General features: G+C 40.3%; 1 protein-coding gene across 1 annotated transcript; it reads left to right on the top strand.

Annotated features, from left to right (window-relative positions):
* The first annotated feature begins 327 nt into the window (after positions 1–327).
* psme4a (proteasome activator subunit 4a) lies at positions 328–20,986 on the top strand. Its single transcript, XM_086045202.1, has 47 exons — positions 328–967; positions 1,881–2,021; positions 2,094–2,210; positions 5,554–5,598; positions 6,723–6,872; positions 7,297–7,360; positions 7,446–7,520; positions 7,867–7,989; positions 8,075–8,167; positions 9,526–9,791; positions 9,936–10,122; positions 10,206–10,295; positions 10,383–10,447; positions 10,921–11,071; positions 11,163–11,261; positions 11,565–11,634; positions 11,740–11,807; positions 11,904–12,119; positions 12,467–12,624; positions 12,754–12,849; positions 13,048–13,103; positions 13,203–13,259; positions 13,331–13,386; positions 13,665–13,763; positions 13,870–13,932; positions 14,015–14,110; positions 14,244–14,375; positions 14,478–14,687; positions 14,808–14,944; positions 15,051–15,104; positions 15,175–15,304; positions 15,407–15,488; positions 15,576–15,732; positions 15,830–15,899; positions 15,988–16,113; positions 16,189–16,341; positions 16,438–16,542; positions 16,627–16,718; positions 16,798–16,929; positions 17,245–17,453; positions 17,527–17,612; positions 17,691–17,819; positions 18,273–18,428; positions 19,032–19,194; positions 19,445–19,578; positions 19,654–19,794; positions 19,966–20,986. The coding sequence occupies exons 1-46, from the start codon at positions 771–773 to the stop codon at positions 19,786–19,788; spliced, it is 5,490 nt and encodes a 1,829-aa protein (XP_085901328.1). The 5' UTR covers positions 328–770; the 3' UTR covers positions 19,789–19,794; positions 19,966–20,986.
* Positions 20,987–21,097: the final 111 nt, after the last annotated feature.

Genomic DNA, 21,097 nt, shown 5'->3' with positions numbered 1-21,097 from the left:
AGCATTTTTAGGTGGTGTAAAACCTTTAAGAATCACTGCAACAAATAACAAGGATTTTTAAATTCTAATTTTTGAATTAGTTTCCATTAATTTCAATTGGCCTAATCTGGCCACGGCAGTGCTGACGGTAGGGATTTGTACATTTAAATTAACACATTTAAATGAAGGGGGAAATAAATGGGAAAATGCATGTATTAATTGTTATAACTTATTCCCAAAGGGCGCAAGTGAGATACTGAGCTTTTGATGCGCTTTGGGAACTTTGGGAAATGTAGTGATTCGGAGACAACCGGATATGACGCCACAAATGCGTCTGGCGACTGGGTGTCGTCTGCCCTTGTGCTCCACTGTAGTTGGATGAATCAGTCGACGTTGAACGGTCTTTGCGAAATGACTGAGCTTTTGTAGTGGAACGCTAACTTTAGCTAGGCTGCTACCTGCCTGTTATATTTAAGGATTCCGTTTGCCGAAGAGAAGAAGTGTTCGAGTGCCAACGGTTATCCTGACAAATAGTTTTTTCTTCCCCAGATTAACATATTAGGATCGGCTGTTGCTAACGTTTTTACTGAGGAGAGACGCTATCTTAACTTGGGATAAATGGCTACCGAGCGTGTCATCAACTTGTGACTCTCTATTGAGTCAAATCGTGGGCCAACAACTGGCCACGCTAGCGCAGAAATTGTTCTATTTATTGTTGATATATTGCACAACAACGAAGACGATTGAAGTTAAATTACACATTTTAACTTGCCGTTTTTGTGTTTGGTAATATGAAAGAGGCACAGTCGGATGGATTGGGATTTGTTCCTCAAAAAGACATCGTATATAATAAACTTCTGCCCTATGCGGATAGGCTCGATGAAGAATCAAATGATATTTTGAGTAAAATTAAGGGGAACTTGGCCCGGGCTGTTCAGTTTAGAGAAATATGGCCCGGTGTGCTGTTTTGGACGAGGAAACTTTCCACGTAAGTATTAAAAAATGTCAATTGTATAAAATTATAAATATATATTTTTTTTCTTATTAGTGAGACTGTACAATTAAGTCAATAGCTAGAAGCAGCTGCTAGCCTTGTTTTCTTGCAACGAGTGCAGTTATGAAAGTTATGCTAGTACGTTGAGGTTCTGAGCCCGAGTCTGAGTTCGCTTGAGATTGTGTAACAAAAGTTTTTTAAAAAAACATAGGTATTAAATGAGTGAATATGTAGTTATGTGTCAATATGATCGTTTTGGCTTGTTTGTTTGCTCTATCTGTATAATCTTTACGATTTTGTATGAAATTCTTTAGTGGAGCGTAGAATAATTTAATTGATTGTAATTATTGTGTCAAAAGGACGAAGCTAAAGAACTTTCAGCACGTTAAATTAAAACACAGTAATCTAATTGTTAACTAATTTATATGTACATTTTGCTTGACAGTGTCATTAACAGACGACTATTAATTGTGATGTATCAACTTTTTTCGCCCTGTTTTATTTGTTTACTTGGTGATGAATCTCATGGCGGCATCTGTCAACATGATATTGGAGTACTTAGAGTGCTGTTTCAATTTGTACTTTGTTGCTGGGCTGATTAATCCGTTTCTGTCCCCATGTTGGCACATTGCTCTGTCCCAGAGTGAGGCACTACCGGCTCAGAGAGATGCGAAGTTCACTATGGGGTTTGACCCAGATTCTGCTCTCTGCTATTAAGGCATACAAGTGGTGACACAACCATTTCAAAACAGTCAATTTCACAGCTCTGTGGGCCTTTCATGGGACTAAAACACATTTATAAAACATGGCTATTTGTGAAATGTGTCATGATTTTCTTTTTAGAGCACAAACACATGACACTAAAAGTCGTAATAACAAAACCTAAATGTTTTTCCCTCTAATGTAGGTATATACGTCTATATGGCCGGAAGTTCAGCAAAGAAGATCACGTGCTATTCATCAAGTTGCTGTACGAGCTAGTTACCATACCTCGTCTAGAGATCAGCATGATGCAAGGCCTGGCTCGCCTCCTCATCAACCTGCTCAAGTAAGAGCCACACGGTCTGAAGCAGCAATCCTGTTTACACATTAGCCTGACTCTGTGTGTTGTCCTTCTAAGGAAAAGAGAGCTTCTCTCAAGGGAGGACCTGGAATTGCCTTGGAGGCCTCTGTATGAACTCCACGACAGGATACTTTTCTCCAAGACGGAGCATCTGGGCCTCAATTGGTTTCCCAAGTAGGCCTTTGTTACTGCTTATGCTGTGACATAAACTAAAGCACACTCCCAACTGATTTCACCTTTTTTTTACACATTTCATTTCATTTATTAGGATTTCCTTTAGCTTTGGCAGATACCACTTATGGCTATAACTCACCTGACAATTACTGCTTTAATGATACAGTGTAACCTCTAAACTCGAACATTTGTTGACCTCTGACTTGTTGTTTGTATTTCATAACAGTTTTACCATGAGAAATAAGGGTACTTGGATTAACAGGGTCAAACTGTCACCATCAGTAAAGCTTTAACTGTACAGCCAGTGTTTTATGTAGACGTTTAACATTCCCATCTGTCATGCAAATACAGAACGGACTTCAACATTGTGTTAGAATAATAAGACAGGAAAAGAATAACTGTAGTGCAGTGTCTTTGAATCTCAAGAAACATGGTAATGAACAAGCAGAGGGGACTTTGCAGCGTTTTACTGATATAATGTTTGTTGACTTAACCATATTCTACTGAGCACTGCAGCCCGGACTGAGATGAATGTAGAAAACAACCATCCATGTGGCTCTGTTCCTTTACTGATGGGAAACACACTTGTGAGTGTCAAGAGAGCCTCCGTTTGAAATAAGAAGAGCCGTATTCCTATCTTGTTGACTTATTCTACGGTGCATTTGGGATACTAATGATGGTTTGACCTCCTATGTTTTTGTGGGACTTAGGCAGGATAATTTCAACAAAAATATTGGATGGTTCCAAATTGTATGGGGTATTCATGTTTTGGAGGTGTCACTGTATTGTATGTCCTTATTCTGTGTATGTCTGCCTACATTCCAGAAAAGCTGTCTTGCTAAGTAGCCTACTCTAAATGACACCATACAACTGTGTGCAATTCATATTTTTTAACTCAGTTTTATTTTTATCCGGCCTGATTTGTAAAGTTTTGCATATGCAAAAACGAGCACAAACTTGATTACTCACTCAGTAGAAGATGATCAACTAAGCGGGACCCCCCAGGATGTCGTCTGCCAAATGAGCAATATTGCCAAGCAGTACATTTTGCGTGCTCTGGGATAAGCATGTGCAAATTCATTATTTTAGCACTTACAATGTGCTAAGAAAAGTAAAGGCAGGTGAAATTCGACAAGCACAGTCATGTAAGCATGGTACAGGCAAAATGAGAGGCAGCTGGGAGAACTTTTACACTCATGTCAACATTTTTGAATCGCCAGCAATAAAAAATGTTGCAACGTCCATGTCTATCGAGCAATGCAAATTTGGAGCTACCGAATGATATACGGCTTAGATTAAACTGAAGGGCTGACTTGTTGCCAGTCACAAGAAGGAGTCATGCCATATCACCACTGATAAATGTCCTTTCAACTGTGCATTTTCTTGTGTCTGGGTCATTTCAGCGCACTGCCTCAATTGGTTCTGGCCACTTTCAGGGCATTTTTTTGGGTGTACTGTCCCAGGTTTTAAATGCAATGTTGCCAGGATGCGCAGATACATCCAATATACATGCATTAGGGCCAAGTTAAAGAAAAACATGGCTTTTATGCGATTGCTGGCTTCCCTAAAATTATTGTCAAATTTAATTTTAGGCATGCAGTGCTCTCCCAATTGTTCCATGGTGAAAACCATTAGAGCTACCTTAAGTGCAAAACCCTCTTTCAAATACAGCATTCTACACCACTTTAACGCCCGTTGCCAATAGCTTGTGCAATCCACTAGCATGAGTGAGCACACATTTTAGTGCCCACTATTTGGGATCCTAGTAAAAGGTCACAATCGTAGATGGTAGCATGCGCAATCTGTTGGAGGGAAGTAAATCAAGCCCATGAAATCATGTTGTCATAAAACAATATTAACTGTACCCTACTAATATTTTAACCCCTTTCACAATGGAATGCAGGTTTCATGCAACTTTTGGGGGGCATTTGAATGTTGCTCATCCATTTTGCTCTTAAAGCAAGCAGTGCGCGAGGTGCTCTTGTATGGTGCTATGGGAACATTGTGTGTTTATGATGCTTTGCTAACATATCTGTTTTTACCGCCAATGTGAACAAGCTGCTTTGGCTGACAAGCCAGCTCACCTTTTTCAAAACGACACAAATGCACTTTAAAACAGAATGTAGTTGTCATATATATATATATATATATATATATATATATATATATATATATATATATATATATATATATATATATATATATATTCTGCGTGATTGACACTTTGCCTGGTGCTGAATGTGTTCTTTATGCCTTTGTCCCCCTTTCACATTCAGTTCTCCATGGCCCCGTTCATCCTCTAAACTCATTATGATAAAATTGATTCAGAGGTGGTAAGGACAACATCGTTCCTGTTTGTGTTTTACTTTTTAAGTTATTTTTTTTCCCCACATTGCATGTGAAAACTGGAGAGCTCATATGCAGCTGGGATCAGAAGATAAATCAATGTTAACATTTCACTCATATGTGTTAGAGACTGTCGCACTGCAGCTAACATGTTTCCCCCTCTAACCCAAGTCTTATCAGAGATTATTGTCAAAATGTCCATACTCATATTTATACTATACTGACAGTTTATACTACCGGTATATGGACTGCATTGTCATACTAGTAAAGCACAACACAGTACTTCCACTACTGTTAGAGCATCTTGAACTCCTCACGTTTCATCCCGTCCTGGAATGTGTGTTGGGAAACGTGAGGGTTAATTCCTAGCCTAATAATGAATCAGGCTCTCCCTTCTTGAGTGTCTTAAGTCCATGAAATAGGCCCCTTATGACAGGCTGTTGATTGACAGTTTTGCAGCGCATGTGTCTATTTATTTTGTGAACTTAGTGTTGTATAATTCGCATTTTGAGTTGATGGCTTTCACCCATGATTTGACATGGGAAGACTACTACAGTCCAAGTGTGTGAGCTCTAAAAAGCATTGAGCGACCGACGTGAACATATGTTGTGCAGTTGGTGATTGGGTTTGGCAGGCCATTTCCAACAAGGCATGGCTTCAGCGTGCATGTGAGCACAGTTAGGTGGGATTTTGGATGAGGGAATATTCTGTTTTTACATTTAATGCCAATGTTATCATGCTAGGAATGTGCAAAGTTATCAATACAACTAGGGCATCATATCTTTCAAACAAGTGACATATTTCTTTGTGTGTGTGTTTGTTTAGATTATTACAGTCACAATAGTATATTCATACTGTTAATAAATCCTCAAACCTGAACATAGCTTCTGTATGCATGGGGACTGATTCAAACTGAATTGCTGTGTAGGAATTTTACATAGGATTCTGCAATTTGGACATAACATTGATACGGTTTTCTGTGTTTTTATTGTTACAGCTCTGTGGAAGGTGTGCTGAAGACACTTGTGAAAAGCTGCAGACCGTAAGTACACCTTGTTATCCTGATCCATGCAGTAATTTCCATAAATATATCCAAAAAGAGGACAATGCGGTTGTTGTAAAATACAAAGGTTGCTAAATATGAGCATTCAGTAATTGTATTTTTATGAATGTGGATAAGAGGCAGATGAACCTTGTTAGAAACTTAAATAAGTCATGTGCTTAAAGTAAAGTAGCAGTAAAGAAAAGTAAAGGGCATAAAACTTCATACATGTAATACCAGTAATTAAAATGAATGATCACTTTAGTGATTCAAATTACCATAAAGGAAATGGCCGCTAGAAAGGGCTGCGATCACAAAGACGCTGATGGAATCATTATGCTAATTGTGCCAACAGCAGAGAAAATGCTTCCTTTAATGCCCTGGCATATTGCGGACTTTGCAGAAAAGGAGCAGTATGATCCTGGTGTCCATAAATAAGTTGGTCCTTGACTTTGTCCACCATGGTTATATATGCATGCATCTTAGGCAAGCACTAGGATGTCCCTCACTTCGCACTTAGTCAGCTAATCCTATTATCTCATCTAATTCTGTCTTGTGTGAGGGTTTCCTGTCACTGGGACGAGAGAGTGTAATTTGTGGTCAGCTGGTACAGCAGCAGGAGGCAGGGCCAAGTGGCCTTTGGCTGCAAGTAGCAGTGGCTGCAGTTCCCCAAAGAAGGCTAGTGACCTGACATAAACTGCTGAGTTTACACGCGCATAATGAACCATAGAAATCCCCTAGTGGGCTTATGGGTCCATTAGAACCACTGGATTGATGCTAACAGCCAGAATGTGCCAGGTGTGTGACTTATCATCTCCCCCCTGCTGAACTTACATTTTAGGGCTGCTAGTGCTGGGCCTGTTTATTGCAATCCTGCCAGTACAATATACCCATTGTTAGAAACATGTTCTGAAGTTTGTAGGTAACAAGATTTTATGTACAATTGTTTAGCTCTAATATAGTGTTAAATGTTACAGGTGGTGTGTGAGAATGTGGAATTTTGTTTTTTTTTTAACGCGGCTTGTCGCTCCTTGGTGGCGCTCTCGAAGCTGCTCTTTTGTTTTTGATACATTCTGATGTATTTATGAATATGAATGAATGTAACTCTCTACCCTTTCATACAGATATTTTCCAGAGTCTGCAACCCAGGAGATGCTGGATGAGTGGAGACCACTATTTTGTCCGTTTGACGTCACCATGCAGAGAGCAATCTGCTACTTTGAACTTTTTCTGCCCACAACCCTACCTCCGGAGCTGCATCATAAGGGCTTCAAGTAAGAGTGCTTTGTCACACGTAACTTGCTTATGCCTGTTGGATTTGTAAACTGGGTCAGTTTCCACCAGTTCGGTATATTTTTTTAGACATAAAAAACAAAACCACTTTTATTCATGCTACACTGTTATTGGACCCAAAGAACATGTACACAGGAACATTTGATGTCCAGAGTAGTGAAACGGCGCTATTCAGAAAAACCTGGAACGAGAAGTATAGACTACTCTTAAAAAATAGCCATGTTAGGGGATATTTCGAGCAAATCATCCTCCTCATGGCAAAAATCAACATGCTGTGATCAGACATGCGAACTGCATGTATCTTAAACTGTAACTTCAGTCTTTCCTCCACAATACTGACATTTATTCAAATGTTTTGCAATTGAATACCACATGAATTTGAATACCAAATTCATTTTCTGACAGGTTGTGGTTTGAAGAGTTGATCAACTTGTGGGTATCTGTGCAGAATCTTCCAAGCTGGGAATTGGTTCGTACAGTAGATTTTTGTTTTCATGACCTGTAACAACAACCCTTGTTTTAGTCTTGCTTATGTGCATATGCTCTCTTTGTAGAATCTGGTGAATCTCTTTGCTCGCTTGGCCAATGATAACATCGGCTACATTGACTGGGATCCTTATATCCCGAAGGTACATTTTAATAAATTACATCATACCATATTATGTGTTTTGCATTTTTTAGGAGTGTATTCTCTCGGGCAGCATGACTGGTGTGTTTGTGACTCAAGATGTGTGTTTCATAGCCACCACTGCTGTTTAGAAACAGACTATCATGTTTCTGTGTTTATCCGGTTCGTCATAGATATAAAATAACATGTTATGTTCCAAGTGTTTAACTGTTGAACACTTCTCTGAAAAACAGCAATATGTATTAATAATAAACAAACTTCCTTTCAACTTTGCTTAAACTAAATCACAAGCAAATGTACGTTTTTTGTGTTTTTAATAAGTTGCCTTTACTGTTACCGCATTTCAGATATTCACAAGAGTCTTGAGGAGTTTGAATCTTCCTGTGGGGACCAGCCAGATGATGTTCCCACGATACTTGACCAATGCCTACGACATCGGCCATGTGGTGCTATGGATATCATCTCTTCTGGTTTGTCCTTTGTCCAGGCATTGTGGCAACCTCAGTCAAATTATCCTAAAGAAAAGAATGTGTGACCACTTGCTGTCAATTTCAGGGTGGACCAAGTAAACAAACTCAAGCACAGCTCACTGGCCTTTTCAACAGCATCACATCTTTCTTCCACCCATCAAACCATGGTCGCTGGTTGGTGAGTTTCTTTTTTTTTTTTTAATTATTTTTTGCTTCCTTTCAGTGACTGTAACTACACAGTATATAATCTATTGCGGCACATCATATGTCAAGTCTCTTAAATTCCAGTAAATTATAGTTTTGTTTCAGAGACACAGTGCACTCAGGGTGTTTATAATCAACTTCCAGTCATTGGTAGACATTGATATTTTTGGCTATGATTCTTTCCAACTCACGTCAGCAATATGAACAGCATCAGAGGGGCTAACACATTCGTCATTGCTCCTTGTATCCCATTGGCTGCATCGGATTGCATGCCTAGTGCAGAAATAACAAGAAACACGTGAGTGAGATTGCTGCAATAGTATTAAATATCCCTGTGAGCGCGCGCACATGCCATTCTGTTTGAGGAATCCCCTCTTCCCGCTTTGACACGACACAGGCAGCGGTGTCCAACTTTTATTTTTAGAGAAGAGATGAGTTGTGTGGCACAGTGGGCCAGTGTGGCAGCATGTCGCAACAAGGTTCTTAGGTTCAAACTCTGCCCTTGGACCTTTCTTTCAATACGGATATGGGTACCTTTCCTAGTTGAACTGGTTCAGTTCTGATTTCCGGTACCTCATTCAAGCTAGTGCTAATCTAGTTTATCCCTCAAGTCCAACATCCAACTTTGCAAACTCCCTTTTGTTTGTTGTGAGGGTCGATGATACGCTGCCTTGCTAGGGTTTATTGACTGACTGCTTAACAGTTGAATTTAATGCTTATTAGCATTAAAGCAACTACTTATGGGTTTTCGTTCCAACGTAGTGCGTAAATAGCTTTCACATGTGCACTCCCCATGTGGCTGTTATCCATAGGGAGATGTGAGTACCAATAAAAAAAAATCTGATGACAATTTGCAATGACCTGTTCTGACTCGAATCAGAAAATTTTGATTCAGCGTTCGTTTTCAGTGGCCAATTTGCAACTCAATTGAAGTCATTGCCGATTCGTGTACAGCCCTGATTTTTAGTGTACTTATGCGAGTAGGGTGACGTCTATACGTTGGTGTGCGTGCATTGATTTTATGCGTTTAAGTGCACCATAGAAAATCACCAACTTTTCAATGCCGCAGTTGAAAGATGCTCATTGGAACCGAAACATACTACCAGACAGTTGGTTTCAGGTAAATTGGTGTAGTAGTACCGATCCAAATTGGTTCGTTTGGAAAAAAAAGTTCAGACTTCAGTACTCATACAGTATTTATGTTGTGAATGAGAAGTGATCGAAGTGGCCTTAAGAAATACAGCATTTAGATTGGCCTTAAAAAATACAGCTTTTGGATTGCTTAAACTGGCGGATAACTTGTAACAAGTCTCTCTGTCCTGTCCTATTCAGATGAAGCTCATGAAGTTGCTGCAGCGTCTTCCTGCCAGTGTTGTTCGCCGGCTGCATCGCGAGCGCTACAGAAAGCCGTCGTGGCTTACCCCGATCCCAGACACTCACAAGCTCACAGAGGATGATATCACACACTTTGTGGAGAGCATGATGCAGCCGGTTCTGCTGGCCATGTTCAGCAAAACGGGCAGCCTTGATGCCGCTCAGGCTCTGCAGAACCTCGCTCTGATGAGGCCTGAGTTAGTCATTCCTCCGGTTCTAGAGAGGTAAGTTTAGTAATATTTATTTTATAACCAAGGGGGGTGGTTTTTTTCGAGTTTTGCAAGCTGCTGCTAGTTTTCCGCTTTGATCCAGAAACAAGGGCACTCTTTGGAATGAACACAAAGGATTGATTGTTGTCTTTTCTGTAGAACATATCCTGCACTGGAAACTCTAACAGAGCCCCACCAGCTGACAGCCACCCTAAGCTGCATGATTGGTGTGGCGCGAAGTTTAGTGTCTGGTGGGAAGCACCTTCCTGAAGGGCCGACTCACATGTTGCCCTTACTCATGAGGTCCCTGCCTGGAGTTGACCCAAATGACTTCAGCAAGTGCATGGTGGGATTCCTTTTTGCAGCCCTTTCAAACCACTTCGGATATTATTATGAATTAGTGAATATCCACATTTTGTCCCCATGCAGATCACTTTCCAGTTTATTGCTACATTTGTGACTCTTGTGCCTTTGGTGGACTGTTCATCTGCTCTACATGAAAGAACAGACTTGACAGAGGTGATTTACTGTTAACACAGTTTTCTCAATTTGAATAATGTAAATTAAGCACGCATATTGATTTGTTTTAAACTTTGCCTAACTAAGGTGGAAAGAGAAATGTGCTCGGCCTCTGCAGAATTTGAAGACTTTGTGCTTCAATTTATGGACAGGTATGCAAAAGAGTGATGTTTGAATTGTACTGTTGGCTAATGTGTGTTGACTGTAACGCTTTCTGATTCGACAGGTGAGTAACTAGCAATACTTAAAATATACATATTAATGCAATATCAATCAATATGATATTTTTATAACAATGTCTTTTGCCTGATTACCTTTTCATTTTGTGTAAATAAATATTTTTTAAGTGACAAAATGGATCATAACAATGTATTTTTTGTAACTTTTTACAACATTTTTGTAAAACTTTTTAACTCTCTGTGTGACCTATATCTTTGCTGCTTTAACACTGAAAATTTCCCCACTGTGGCATCATTAAAGGCCTTCTTATCTTATCTTAGTTTGAGGTTGCACGACTACAAATAAAGTACATCATTATTTACACCTGCAGTATTTTGCTTCTCTAAGCAAGCTGCTTTACTCCAGCATTATAAATAGGTATTTGCTTGTTTGATAATGTCTGCAGGTGCTTTGCCTTGATCGACAGCAGCACTCTAGAACAAACCCGTGAGGAAACAGAAACTGAGAAAATGACTCATTTGGAGAGTTTGGTGGAACTTGGCTTGTCTTCTACCTTCAGCACTATCCTCACTCAGTGCTCCTTGGATATCTTCATGGTACAGACTGGAGAAAATGTTGATGTTTTTATAAAAAATAAAAATAATAAGTGTGTCACATTAATTACATTCATGTTTGCTATTGTAACAGGTGGCTCTGGAGAAGGTTTTTAACTTTGCAACCACCAACATTTTTGAGACACGTGTAGCTGGAAGGATGGTGGCAGACATGTGCCGGGCTGCTGCCAAGGTAACTCACAAATCATTAACAATACAGGTCATAGTATCCTTTTTCCACGAATAGTGGCCTCTTTTGTATTAGTGCCCCAATCCCGTCATCCACCTCAACACAAATGCGCCACAAAACTATGGTAGATCCTTTATAATTTTGTTCCTTTTATTATACTGATACCCCTTAAGTAATGCATTACATAATAGACACCTTATACTCTCTTCAGATAACTAACTAAACGATATCGGCCAATGTATGATGTTATGCAGTTACCATATTGTTGTTGCTTACTGCTCACTTTCCACATTCTTGTTATTTCAGTGTCACCCCGCAGAGTCTCTTAAAATGTTTGTGCCTCACTGCTGCAGTCAGATACAACAAATTGCTGCCAGTAAGTGCACTGCCTCCAAAAAAAAGTGTCTCACAAAGTTTTGTACTTGACTAATTTATCTTTTTTTTTTTTGTTCTGGTGATTAAATTGTTTTCATTAAAACAGATGAAGAAGTGTTACATGAAGAGGAACTTGACAAGGAATTTTTATGGAATCTTCAGCTACTGTCTGAGGTGAACTATGCTCCTTTTCTGGTCTCACAGCTTTGCAGTTTTTTTTAAGTTCCTCCCTTCACCATCATGGGGTCTTCTCTCTGTGTGTGCCGACAGGTTACTCGAGTAGATGGTCACAAGCTCCTGGCCTATTCCTCTGACTTGGTCCAGATTTTGCAGTTGACCCTTCACCTCAAGTGTAAGCAGGGCTACATCCTCGCGTGCAACTTGCTGCATCACATCCTCCGCTCCACTGCCCTCATCTATCCTACGGAGTACTGCAGTGTGCCAAGCGGCTTCCGCCAACCAATCACAGACTACCTACCCATCAAGGTGGTGACTCTTTACTAAAAATATTTATGTATATCTAGATAGATAGATAAAAGGACACATGGTTGTATTAATGTCCCCTACACTTAAGATATGAAGTCTCTTGTGGTTTTGACTCTTTCCAGTGGTAGGCTTTAGTAAATACAGCCAATGGTTTCTTTGAATTACGTAAAGATAGCCTTATAAAATGCTTGATAAGGATATGTGTGAAACATTGACTGTTTTATTCTCCCAGTTTATTTGTTCCGTTCATGTTGCTCGTAATGACATTTAATATAAATTGTGATGAAAATGTAGCTTGAACTTCAGCTTTTGTTTATCCTTTTTTAAAAATTGTCCCATGCATGCAGGATTGGGGTCGCCCAGGTGACTTGTGGAACTTGAACATCCGGTGGCATGTGCCCAGTGCTGATGAGACCACCTTTACCTTTCATTTACTGGGCCTAATCCTTAAACCAGAACTGAAGAGGCTTCAAAGTTTTGCAGAGGGAGAACAAGAAATGAGCAGGTATAATGCAATACAAATTTGGAACATACAATACATTGTGATGTCCATCTGAATCGCCGAAAGTAGTTTTCTTAAAAATGCAATAGTGATGTTATACTTTCATTTTGTTTTTTCTTTTTACCTCAACAGGGATGATGTTTTACAGAGTCTCACTATTGTTCAGCACTGCCTCTTGGGGGCTGGTGGTCTTATGCCTCCCTTGAAAGGAGAGCCTATACCTGAACTGTGAGCAATTTTGCTGTTTTTGTTGAAAAATATTTGACATTGGTTTCGATTATGAAGTCCTCCACTTGATGGTTGTATTGTTTCTTGAAAACAAAACTCCATCTTGATGTAATTGTTGTAGTTTTATCTTTATTTTGTTTTCAGCGCTCATGTTCCTCAGTTGTAATGTTACATAACTTTGTGTGCTTTTCGAAACAGGGTCCATAGCATGGTGAATCTAGATGAGACCACATTATATACTGGAACGAAGTATGGTATGCGCAGCACTTTCAGTTCATATAATATATAATTAATGAGGAATTATGTTTTAAAGTGAGTACATTATTATCTTACAATGTAATCTTGGTTTTCAGATGAATTCAAAGAGAACTACAGAGATTCCATTTGTCATGTGATGAGGCAGTTGCTTCGTAAGTGTTGTGGCCGACCAAGTTACCTTTTCTTACTCTTAGTTGTCAAGTAATTTTATCTCTTTTTGCAGATTATATACTGGAACACTCAGAAGATGACACAAAGTCTCTCTTTTCCGTCATCAAGGTAAACAGACCAACAATAATGTTTTTTGAAATATGGTTTAAAGTGTACTTTTAGGTCAATGACATGTGAGTATCGTAGTTGGGCCGAACAAAGTTGCATTTTGAAGCTTTGCACGTCACCTGATTCCAAAAGTAAATACGAAAAAAAATTGATTTGAAGATAAAAGGGATCTTATGAGCAATCATATGCAAGCATTCTAAATTAATTTGTGACGTTTAATTGTAATAGCATAACATTTCAACTAGCACAAACCTGTTGTTGTCTTGAATGTCTTCCAGATTATCAGTGAATTGCTGCACTTTAAAGGTTCCCACAAACATGAGTTTGACTCTCGCTGGAAGAGCTTCAACCTTGTGAAAAAATCAATGGAAAACAGGGTGTGACTCTATTTTACTGCCATCTAATGTGTATGATTTAAATCCGTGGAATTGATCTCTTCCTTGAGGCTCACATTAAACCATTTAACCTTTTTTTTTCCTGCAGCTTCATGGCAGAAAGCAGCATATCAGAGCTCTGCTCATAGACAGAGTCATGCTCCAGCACGAAGTAAGTTGATCATGAACAAAATTTGCGAGTCGTGTCATCGTGTTGGAGCGTTTTTTAACTCTGGCACCTTGTGGATTATTAGCTGCGCAAGCTGACAGTGGAAGGGTGCCAATACAGGAGCATTCACCAGGAGCTGATGAGGGATCTGTTGCGGCTGTCCACTAGCACCTACAGCCAAGTAAGGACACTATGAGTTGTCTGACATTGTTTTTTTGGGGGTTTTTTTCAATTGTCTGTTCACATAAATGAAATAGATTCACCATACTCTCATGTTTAGTATTTAAATCTCAATTATTTTGTTTTCTTTGCAGGTCCGCAGCAAAGCTCAAAGTGTACTGTTCACTGCACTTGGCACATACAATTTCTGCTGTCGAGATGTGATCCCCCACGTCCTTGAGTTTCTCAACCCAGACAACAGCAGCGTCACACAACAGCAGTTCAAAGTAGGACATTCCCAAACTATTATGTTTCTCTATCATGTCTATTTATGAGTTGTATCAGAGTAGGTGTTAAATTTTGGCACATGATTGCCATTGCCTTTCCAGGGTGCCTTGTATTGTCTCCTCGGGAATCATAGTGGAGTGTGCCTGGCCAATCTGCATGACTGGGAGTGCATTGCCCTGACATGGCCTGCTATTGTTCGATCTGGCCTCAGTTCAGCTATGTCTTTGGAGAAGCCCTCCATAGTGCGGCTCTTTGACGACCTTGCGGACAAAATCCACCGCCAGTATGAGACCATTGGCATTGACTTCTCCGTAAGAGTTACTCTTCAAAGAAAAACTTAATGTTTGATTTTGATGTGCTGAGCAAGAACAGAACCTGTCAAACTAAATTTAACAAGATATTGAAATCAAATGTACCTTTTCATCCTATAGATTCCCGACGAGACCTGTGGTCTGGCCAAACAACTTATGGTGGCTGGAAATCCCCTTCCTAAAGACCCTGTTCCTTCAGAAGAAGAAACATCAGGAGGTGTTAAGAGGCAGGAACTCAAGAATTTAGAGTCTGGCGAGTAAGTTGTTTCTAATTTTTATCTGTGATCCCTGTCTCTATCATACCTTGAGTATTTTTTATTGGATGTCAATATTAAGCTTGATATATTTTTAACTGTGTTTTAGGAAGTACCAGCAGCTCATTAGTGATTTACTGAACTGCCTTGGCAACAGAAACTTGTAAGTTGCTTTGATATTTCCAACATTACAATGTGTTTGTTTGCATAGAACTTTGTTTTTAATTTTACAGGCCTTGGAAATTTGAACATATCGCCATTGGCTTCTTGTCATTGCTCCTGAGAGATGACCACCAACTCCCACCAGCAGCTGTTTTGTTCTTTGTCAAAACCCTCAACCACGACTCGCTCTACGTGCGCAAGGTGAGCGAGCCTTGTCCACGTTTCCAACCGTGCACAAATTATGGCCAGACATTAATGGGTGTGGAGGTAAGAGCAATTGAAATGTTTTATTTCATCCAATAGGTGGCAATATCAGCTGTGGCAGGGATCATGAAACAAATAAAAAGGCCTCATAAGAAAGTGCCAGTCAGCCCATCTGAGCTTTGTAAGATTTGCCCATTCTTCATGTTTGCTTTTCTAAAATATTTTATCAAACAAATTGGAAAAATGTTTTATGTTTTGTTGGAAAAAGGTGCACTTGAAGGGACTGGTGGTGGTATAGTGGCCGGTGACCGCCCAGACAACAAGTGGCTGCAATATAACAGCAGCAGCCTGCCAAGGACGCAGCAGGACTGGGATCTCTGTGTTTTTGTGGAAAAGACTCATTGGGGTTACTACAGTTGGCCAAGGTTCATGTTTGAAACTTTTCCATCATTTTGCTTTCATGGTTGAGGCTAGTTGTCTTGTATTGAGCTGGGTTGCTTTTTGGTCACATTATTTTTCTAGGAAACTGATGATGTATGCTCCTGAGGAAGAGCAGCCCAAACAGAACCTAACAAGAGAGGAAATGACAGAGGTTTGTGCAGATAAATTTGCACACAACATTGATATTTATGCAATTGCATTTTATTAACCTTTATCAATTTTTTTTTTTTTTTTTGCAGCGGGAGCAGATCATCTACGACCATTTCTCAGACCCAGTATTTATCAATCAGTTCATTGAGTTCCTCTCTCTCGAGGATCGAAAGGGCAAAGACAAGTTTAGCACGCGCAGATTCTGTTTGTTCAAGGTGAGCACATTCTTAAAAGTGCTTTCACTTTTACGGAAGGGACTAGGAAAACCACTGTTTCTTCACTGTTTCCAGGGTTTGTTCCGCAATTTCAGCGACACCTTCCTGCCTCTGCTGCAGCCCCACATGGAGCGCTTGGTAGCAGACACTCATGAGAGTAAGCAGCGATGTGTTGCAGAGATCATATCTGGCCTAATCAGAGGTTGCAAACACTGGAGTTACTCAAAGGTGCAATTTCACTCAGGACCCATATTTTTCTTCTCTTGAGCTTATGTTTCACAATATAGTTTGGATTTACCTTCACTTTAATGGGTAAATTTGCAGGTTGAAAGCCTTTGGGAAGCATTGTGTCCACTCCTCCGTACAGCCTTGTCCAACATCACCGTAGAAACATATGCAGACTGGGGCACATGTATCGCCACAGCCTGCGTAAGCCTTCCCACTCTGCATTCATGCATTCTGGAATTTTCTTATTTTAATCTGGTGGTCATGTTTGCTCTTTCCCATCTACAGGAGAGTAGAGACCCTCGCAAACTTCACTGGCTGTTTGAGATGCTCATGGAGTCTCCAGTCAATGGAGAGGGAGGATCATTTGTTGATGCTTGGTCAGTAGAAAGATCATCCTTAGTAATAAATGCAGATTTGAAAAAATAAATAAATAATACATTTTATCCCGGCCCCCAGTCGCCTCTATGTGCTGCAGGGAGGCCTCGCTCAGCAGGAGTGGCGTGTGCCAGAGCTCCTCCACAGACTGTTGCAGTACCTGGAGCCCAAACTGACTCAGGTTTACAAGAATGTACGGGAGAGGATTGGAAGGTGGGGATGGATAGTCTCAAAATTGTTTCTTATCTTATCCTTTCCGCGTTTTCTTAAAGCTCCCCACAAGTGCTTGAGATTCTTTAAAACACATACATACAACTGACATTTAACTCAGCAATTATGAAACCTAATTTTGTTGACATATTTCAATTTGATGATTAACTTAACTAAAATATTTGCTTTGAGAGTAAGGATAAATATTTACTGTGTGATCTGCCTGAAAGCTTTTTTTTTTTTTTTTTTTTTTAAACATCTAGCATTTGATAATGAAAATAGTGTAATAATGGTCTATTTTCTCTTCCCTCCCTCCAGCGTACTGACCTACATCTTCATGATAGATGTCAACCTGCCTTACACTCAGCCAACCACCTCGCCTCACATCTCGGACTTCACCGACAGAATTTTGTTACAGCTAAAGCCACTGACCGAGGGTGATGAGGAGATCCAAAACCACGTGGTTGAGGAGAATGAGGTGGGGGAGCAGGATGAGAGAACACAAGCTATCAAACTTCTCAAAACAGGTGAGTTAATGCTGAGTGACTCATCTCAAGCTATTTACATTTAATAACATCATACCTTCCAACATGTTTGCAGTGTTAAAGTGGCTGATTGCAAGTGCCGGCCGCTCCTACTCTACTGCTGTCCCGGAGCACCTGCGCTTGCTGCCGCTACTCTTCAAGGTAGCTCCTTCACTTACTTGCCCACTATGTACATGGACTCAAGCGGACCAATTCTGACATCTCTGTGTGTGGTTCCAGATTGCTCCAGTAGAGAATGATGACAGTTATGATGAGCTGAAGAGGGATGCAAAAACCTGCCTGTCTCTCATGTCCCAGGGGCTCCTCTACACAGAGCAGATACCCATGGTGCTCAATGCCCTGCAGGAGGTAAGCCAAAGGACAACAATAGCGGACTTAAGTAGATTCAGATTCTTTTTTCCATAATGATCACTATTTATTTGATGGAGAAAAGTAGTATACTGCACTCATCACTAAACTACAGAGATGTTTATTCAACCCATTTAGGCTTGGCGCGCATAACCACATTTTTACCACTAGAGCTAGGAGTGCTGTTGCGTCGTTCTAACTTTAGAGCCGGGAGAGCGTTTGCGTCATTTTCTTTTTTTTTTAATTTTCTTTTTTTTTTTTTTTAAGATATATGTATGTAGACAATGACGATATTGACAGTTTTGTAACAGAATAGAGATGGTAATTATCACTATATATATATATATATATACACACACGCACACACGTACAGCTTAATTGTTCGCTGTGTTCCACTGGTGAGACAAGCTCAGCCCATTATTGACATGCAATGACGCAACCGTGTGCTCGCAGATTGCAGGCAGCAGCTCCTGGCACGCTCGCTACACAGTGCTGACGTACCTCCAGATCATGGCCTTTTACAACTTGTTCACCTTCATGAGTGACCAGAATGCAGTGAATGACGTGCGGGCGCTGGTTATAAAACTGCTGGAGGATGAGCAACTGGAGGTAAAAATCAAGCATGCATGCATCCACAAACCAGTTCAAATGTAAAACCAAAAAAATGGCTTCATGTAATAAAACTCTCAGTCTGGTCTGGACATTACAATAAATACATGCTTGTTTGTGCCGGTGGCCTTTTGTCATCTTTTAGCTCCACGGTAGTGATTCAGCATTCACCTCCTGGCTCTCCACTCGCATCCCCCCACACCTCTCCCTCTGGTCCTCTAACTGTTGCTATGGAAACCACAGGCTGCAGTAATCTGTTGCTATGGAGATAACTTTCAGATTGAAAGAGGAAGAGAGGGATGGAGTACAGACAAAAGAGTTGGGCATAGCTGGGAGTCATCTTTGTTAGGACTCTACATTATACGTTTAACTGCTAAAGTGTTGTAACGGCTTTGCAGAGGTTAGCTCGTCCAAATGATTGTTGGTGATCAATACTAAATGTTGCTTGCATCTTGAATCCATCACCGGGCACTCACTGGTGTTATTAAATGTCTTCTTTGAGGTGAATAAATTACCCATCCATCCATCCTGTTACAGATGTAATTAGATTGTGCAAGTGTACCTAATGTTTAGCCCCTCCACCCCCATCTACTTCCTCTGCAGGTAAGAGAAATGGCTGCCACCACACTCAGCGGCTTCCTCCAGTGCAATTTCTTGTGCATGGACGCCCCCATGCAGGCTCATTTTGAGGCTCTGTGCAAGACCCGCCTGCCTAAAAAGAGAAAGAGGGGCGTTGGCTCAATAGTGGACACTATACCTTCTGGAGGTGAGTCATGAATGTTTCTTTGGAGTACCCCCACCCCCAAATAATACCTTTAATACCCTTAGAAATGCTGGGGGGAAAAATACGATAAACTGTCAAAAATCGTTTTCCATGAAAAACGGGGGTTGGCTGACTTTGTCCCAAAATGGGATTTTTTGGCAGTTCATTTCCATGGGGAATGTTGATTTGAAATCAAGTACATTGAGTTCCAAGCTTGGTCACGGTGTAGCTCATTTTTTTTTGGTTTTCACAGACCTGGTGCGGCGTCATGCTGGTGTTCTCGGGCTTAGTGCTTGCATTCTCTCCAGCCCATATGATGTGCCCACCTGGATGCCCCAGTTATTAATGGACCTAAGTGCCCACCTCAATGATACCCAACCCATTGAAGTATGTCTTGTAAGATTACCCTTTCGCACTAGTAAATGAACTACAATGTTACAACCTGGATGTTTTTTCCTGCAGATGACTGTGAAGAAAACCCTGTCCAACTTTCGGAGGACGCATCACGACAACTGGCAGCAGCACAAGCAGCAGTTCACAGACGACCAGTTGTTGGTGCTTACTGACCTGCTGGTGTCGCCGTGCTACTATGCCTAAAACCTGGTAAAGCATTTTAAAAAATACCACCCAAAGCAAGATTCTTTATATTTTAAGACACTTATATTATTTGGACAGAGATTGGTGACAATACTTTCAGCTGCTGCTTCTTTCTTTTTTTTTTTTTTCTTTCTTTTTAACTTTTTTGTTTTTTCTGTTTTTCTGGGATTCTCCCAGATTCTACATTCAGGCCAGCCTACATCAAGGAGGTGGCTGCAGTTCCAAGACACCGGGAAGTGGCACACAAAACTGTTTGAAATGTTGTGTATTATCTATGTAGCTCATTTACATTTCTTCTATACTTAATATTTAAGGATCAATCATAGCAGGGATGGATGACCTGCAGAGTGTAACATTTCTGTACAGTTTTTTGTTTTCTTTTTTGGTTGTTTGATGGCGTATGTGCACGCTTGAAAATGTGTGGCGTGTCGGATACATTTCTCAGGATTACATCCCAAGAATCAACTCTGAGCCAACACGATGTCCTGGTGTAGGACATGTTCTTTTATTGTCATCTTCCTCAAGTGGAGCGTTTGTTTTGACCCACCGAAAGTTGTCAGCGGAACTCTTTGGATAAGACTAACACAAATTTGAAAATAACACAATTTGTGTGGCTGCTTGATAAAGGAATGATTATATGCATTGTGTGTGTGTGTGTGGGTGGGTGTATGTGTGGGTGTGTGTGTATATATACACTTCATGCTTTAGCAAATATGCATAGACATTTATTTATTTATTTAAGTTGAAGAAGTGCTGCATTCATTTTTTTTTCCCTAGCAAGTGTTTCAGCAGATTTAGTGGGTTCGTTTTTTTTTCGTGGAAAGCACTACAGCCTATTTCCATCTTCTCTTTCAAAGAGGGAGAGGGCGCACTCCCCAATTCGGTGCTGTCATTTTTGTTTCGTGAAGACCTGAGAACTTAAAGGTTCTCCAGTGTAAAACGCTACTCACTATACCGATCCATAATTTCAATTAATCATTGATTTCCCTCCTGCCCCCTTCCTAGAACTTGCTGGATTATTTTAATCATTTTATGTTTCCTCTTGATGACTTGAAATGAGTCCAAACATTGAAGCATTTAGTACCTCACCATTGTATAGTGTAGTGCCAAAATTGCAGTGACTTTTTTTTTTTTTTTTTTTTTTAGATGTACTGTTTGCCGATTGTATGATATGTATGAATAAATTGTTTATAAACTATATCTGAATCCATGTGTTCTAAATGAACTATAAAACATGGTAGCATGCAGACATTGTGGTACTTGTTAGCACGCCTGTGCCTTGTGTCGAATTTGCATGTACTCACCGTGT

This window comes from Filicampus tigris, chromosome 11, assembly GCF_054856515.1.
Source record: "Filicampus tigris isolate MCC_2025a chromosome 11, RoL_Ftig_1.0, whole genome shotgun sequence".
Lineage (NCBI taxonomy): Eukaryota > Metazoa > Chordata > Actinopteri > Syngnathiformes > Syngnathidae > Filicampus > Filicampus tigris.
The sequence above is the reverse complement of the archived record's forward strand: the minus strand, read 5'-3'. Positions and strand labels throughout refer to the sequence as shown.

Bases quoted from the DNA above. Each gene is read 5' to 3' on its own strand.
- psme4a (XM_086045202.1), top strand. From the start codon at position 771: ATGAAAGAGGCACAGTCGGATGGATTGGGATTTGTTCCTCAAAAAGAC. The intron at 10,296-10,382 runs GTGATTTACTGT...TGCCTAACTAAG, and splicing joins AAAGAACAGACTTGACAGAG to GTGGAAAGAGAAATGTGCTC. The intron at 16,342-16,437 runs GTGCAATTTCAC...GTAAATTTGCAG, and splicing joins AACACTGGAGTTACTCAAAG to GTTGAAAGCCTTTGGGAAGC.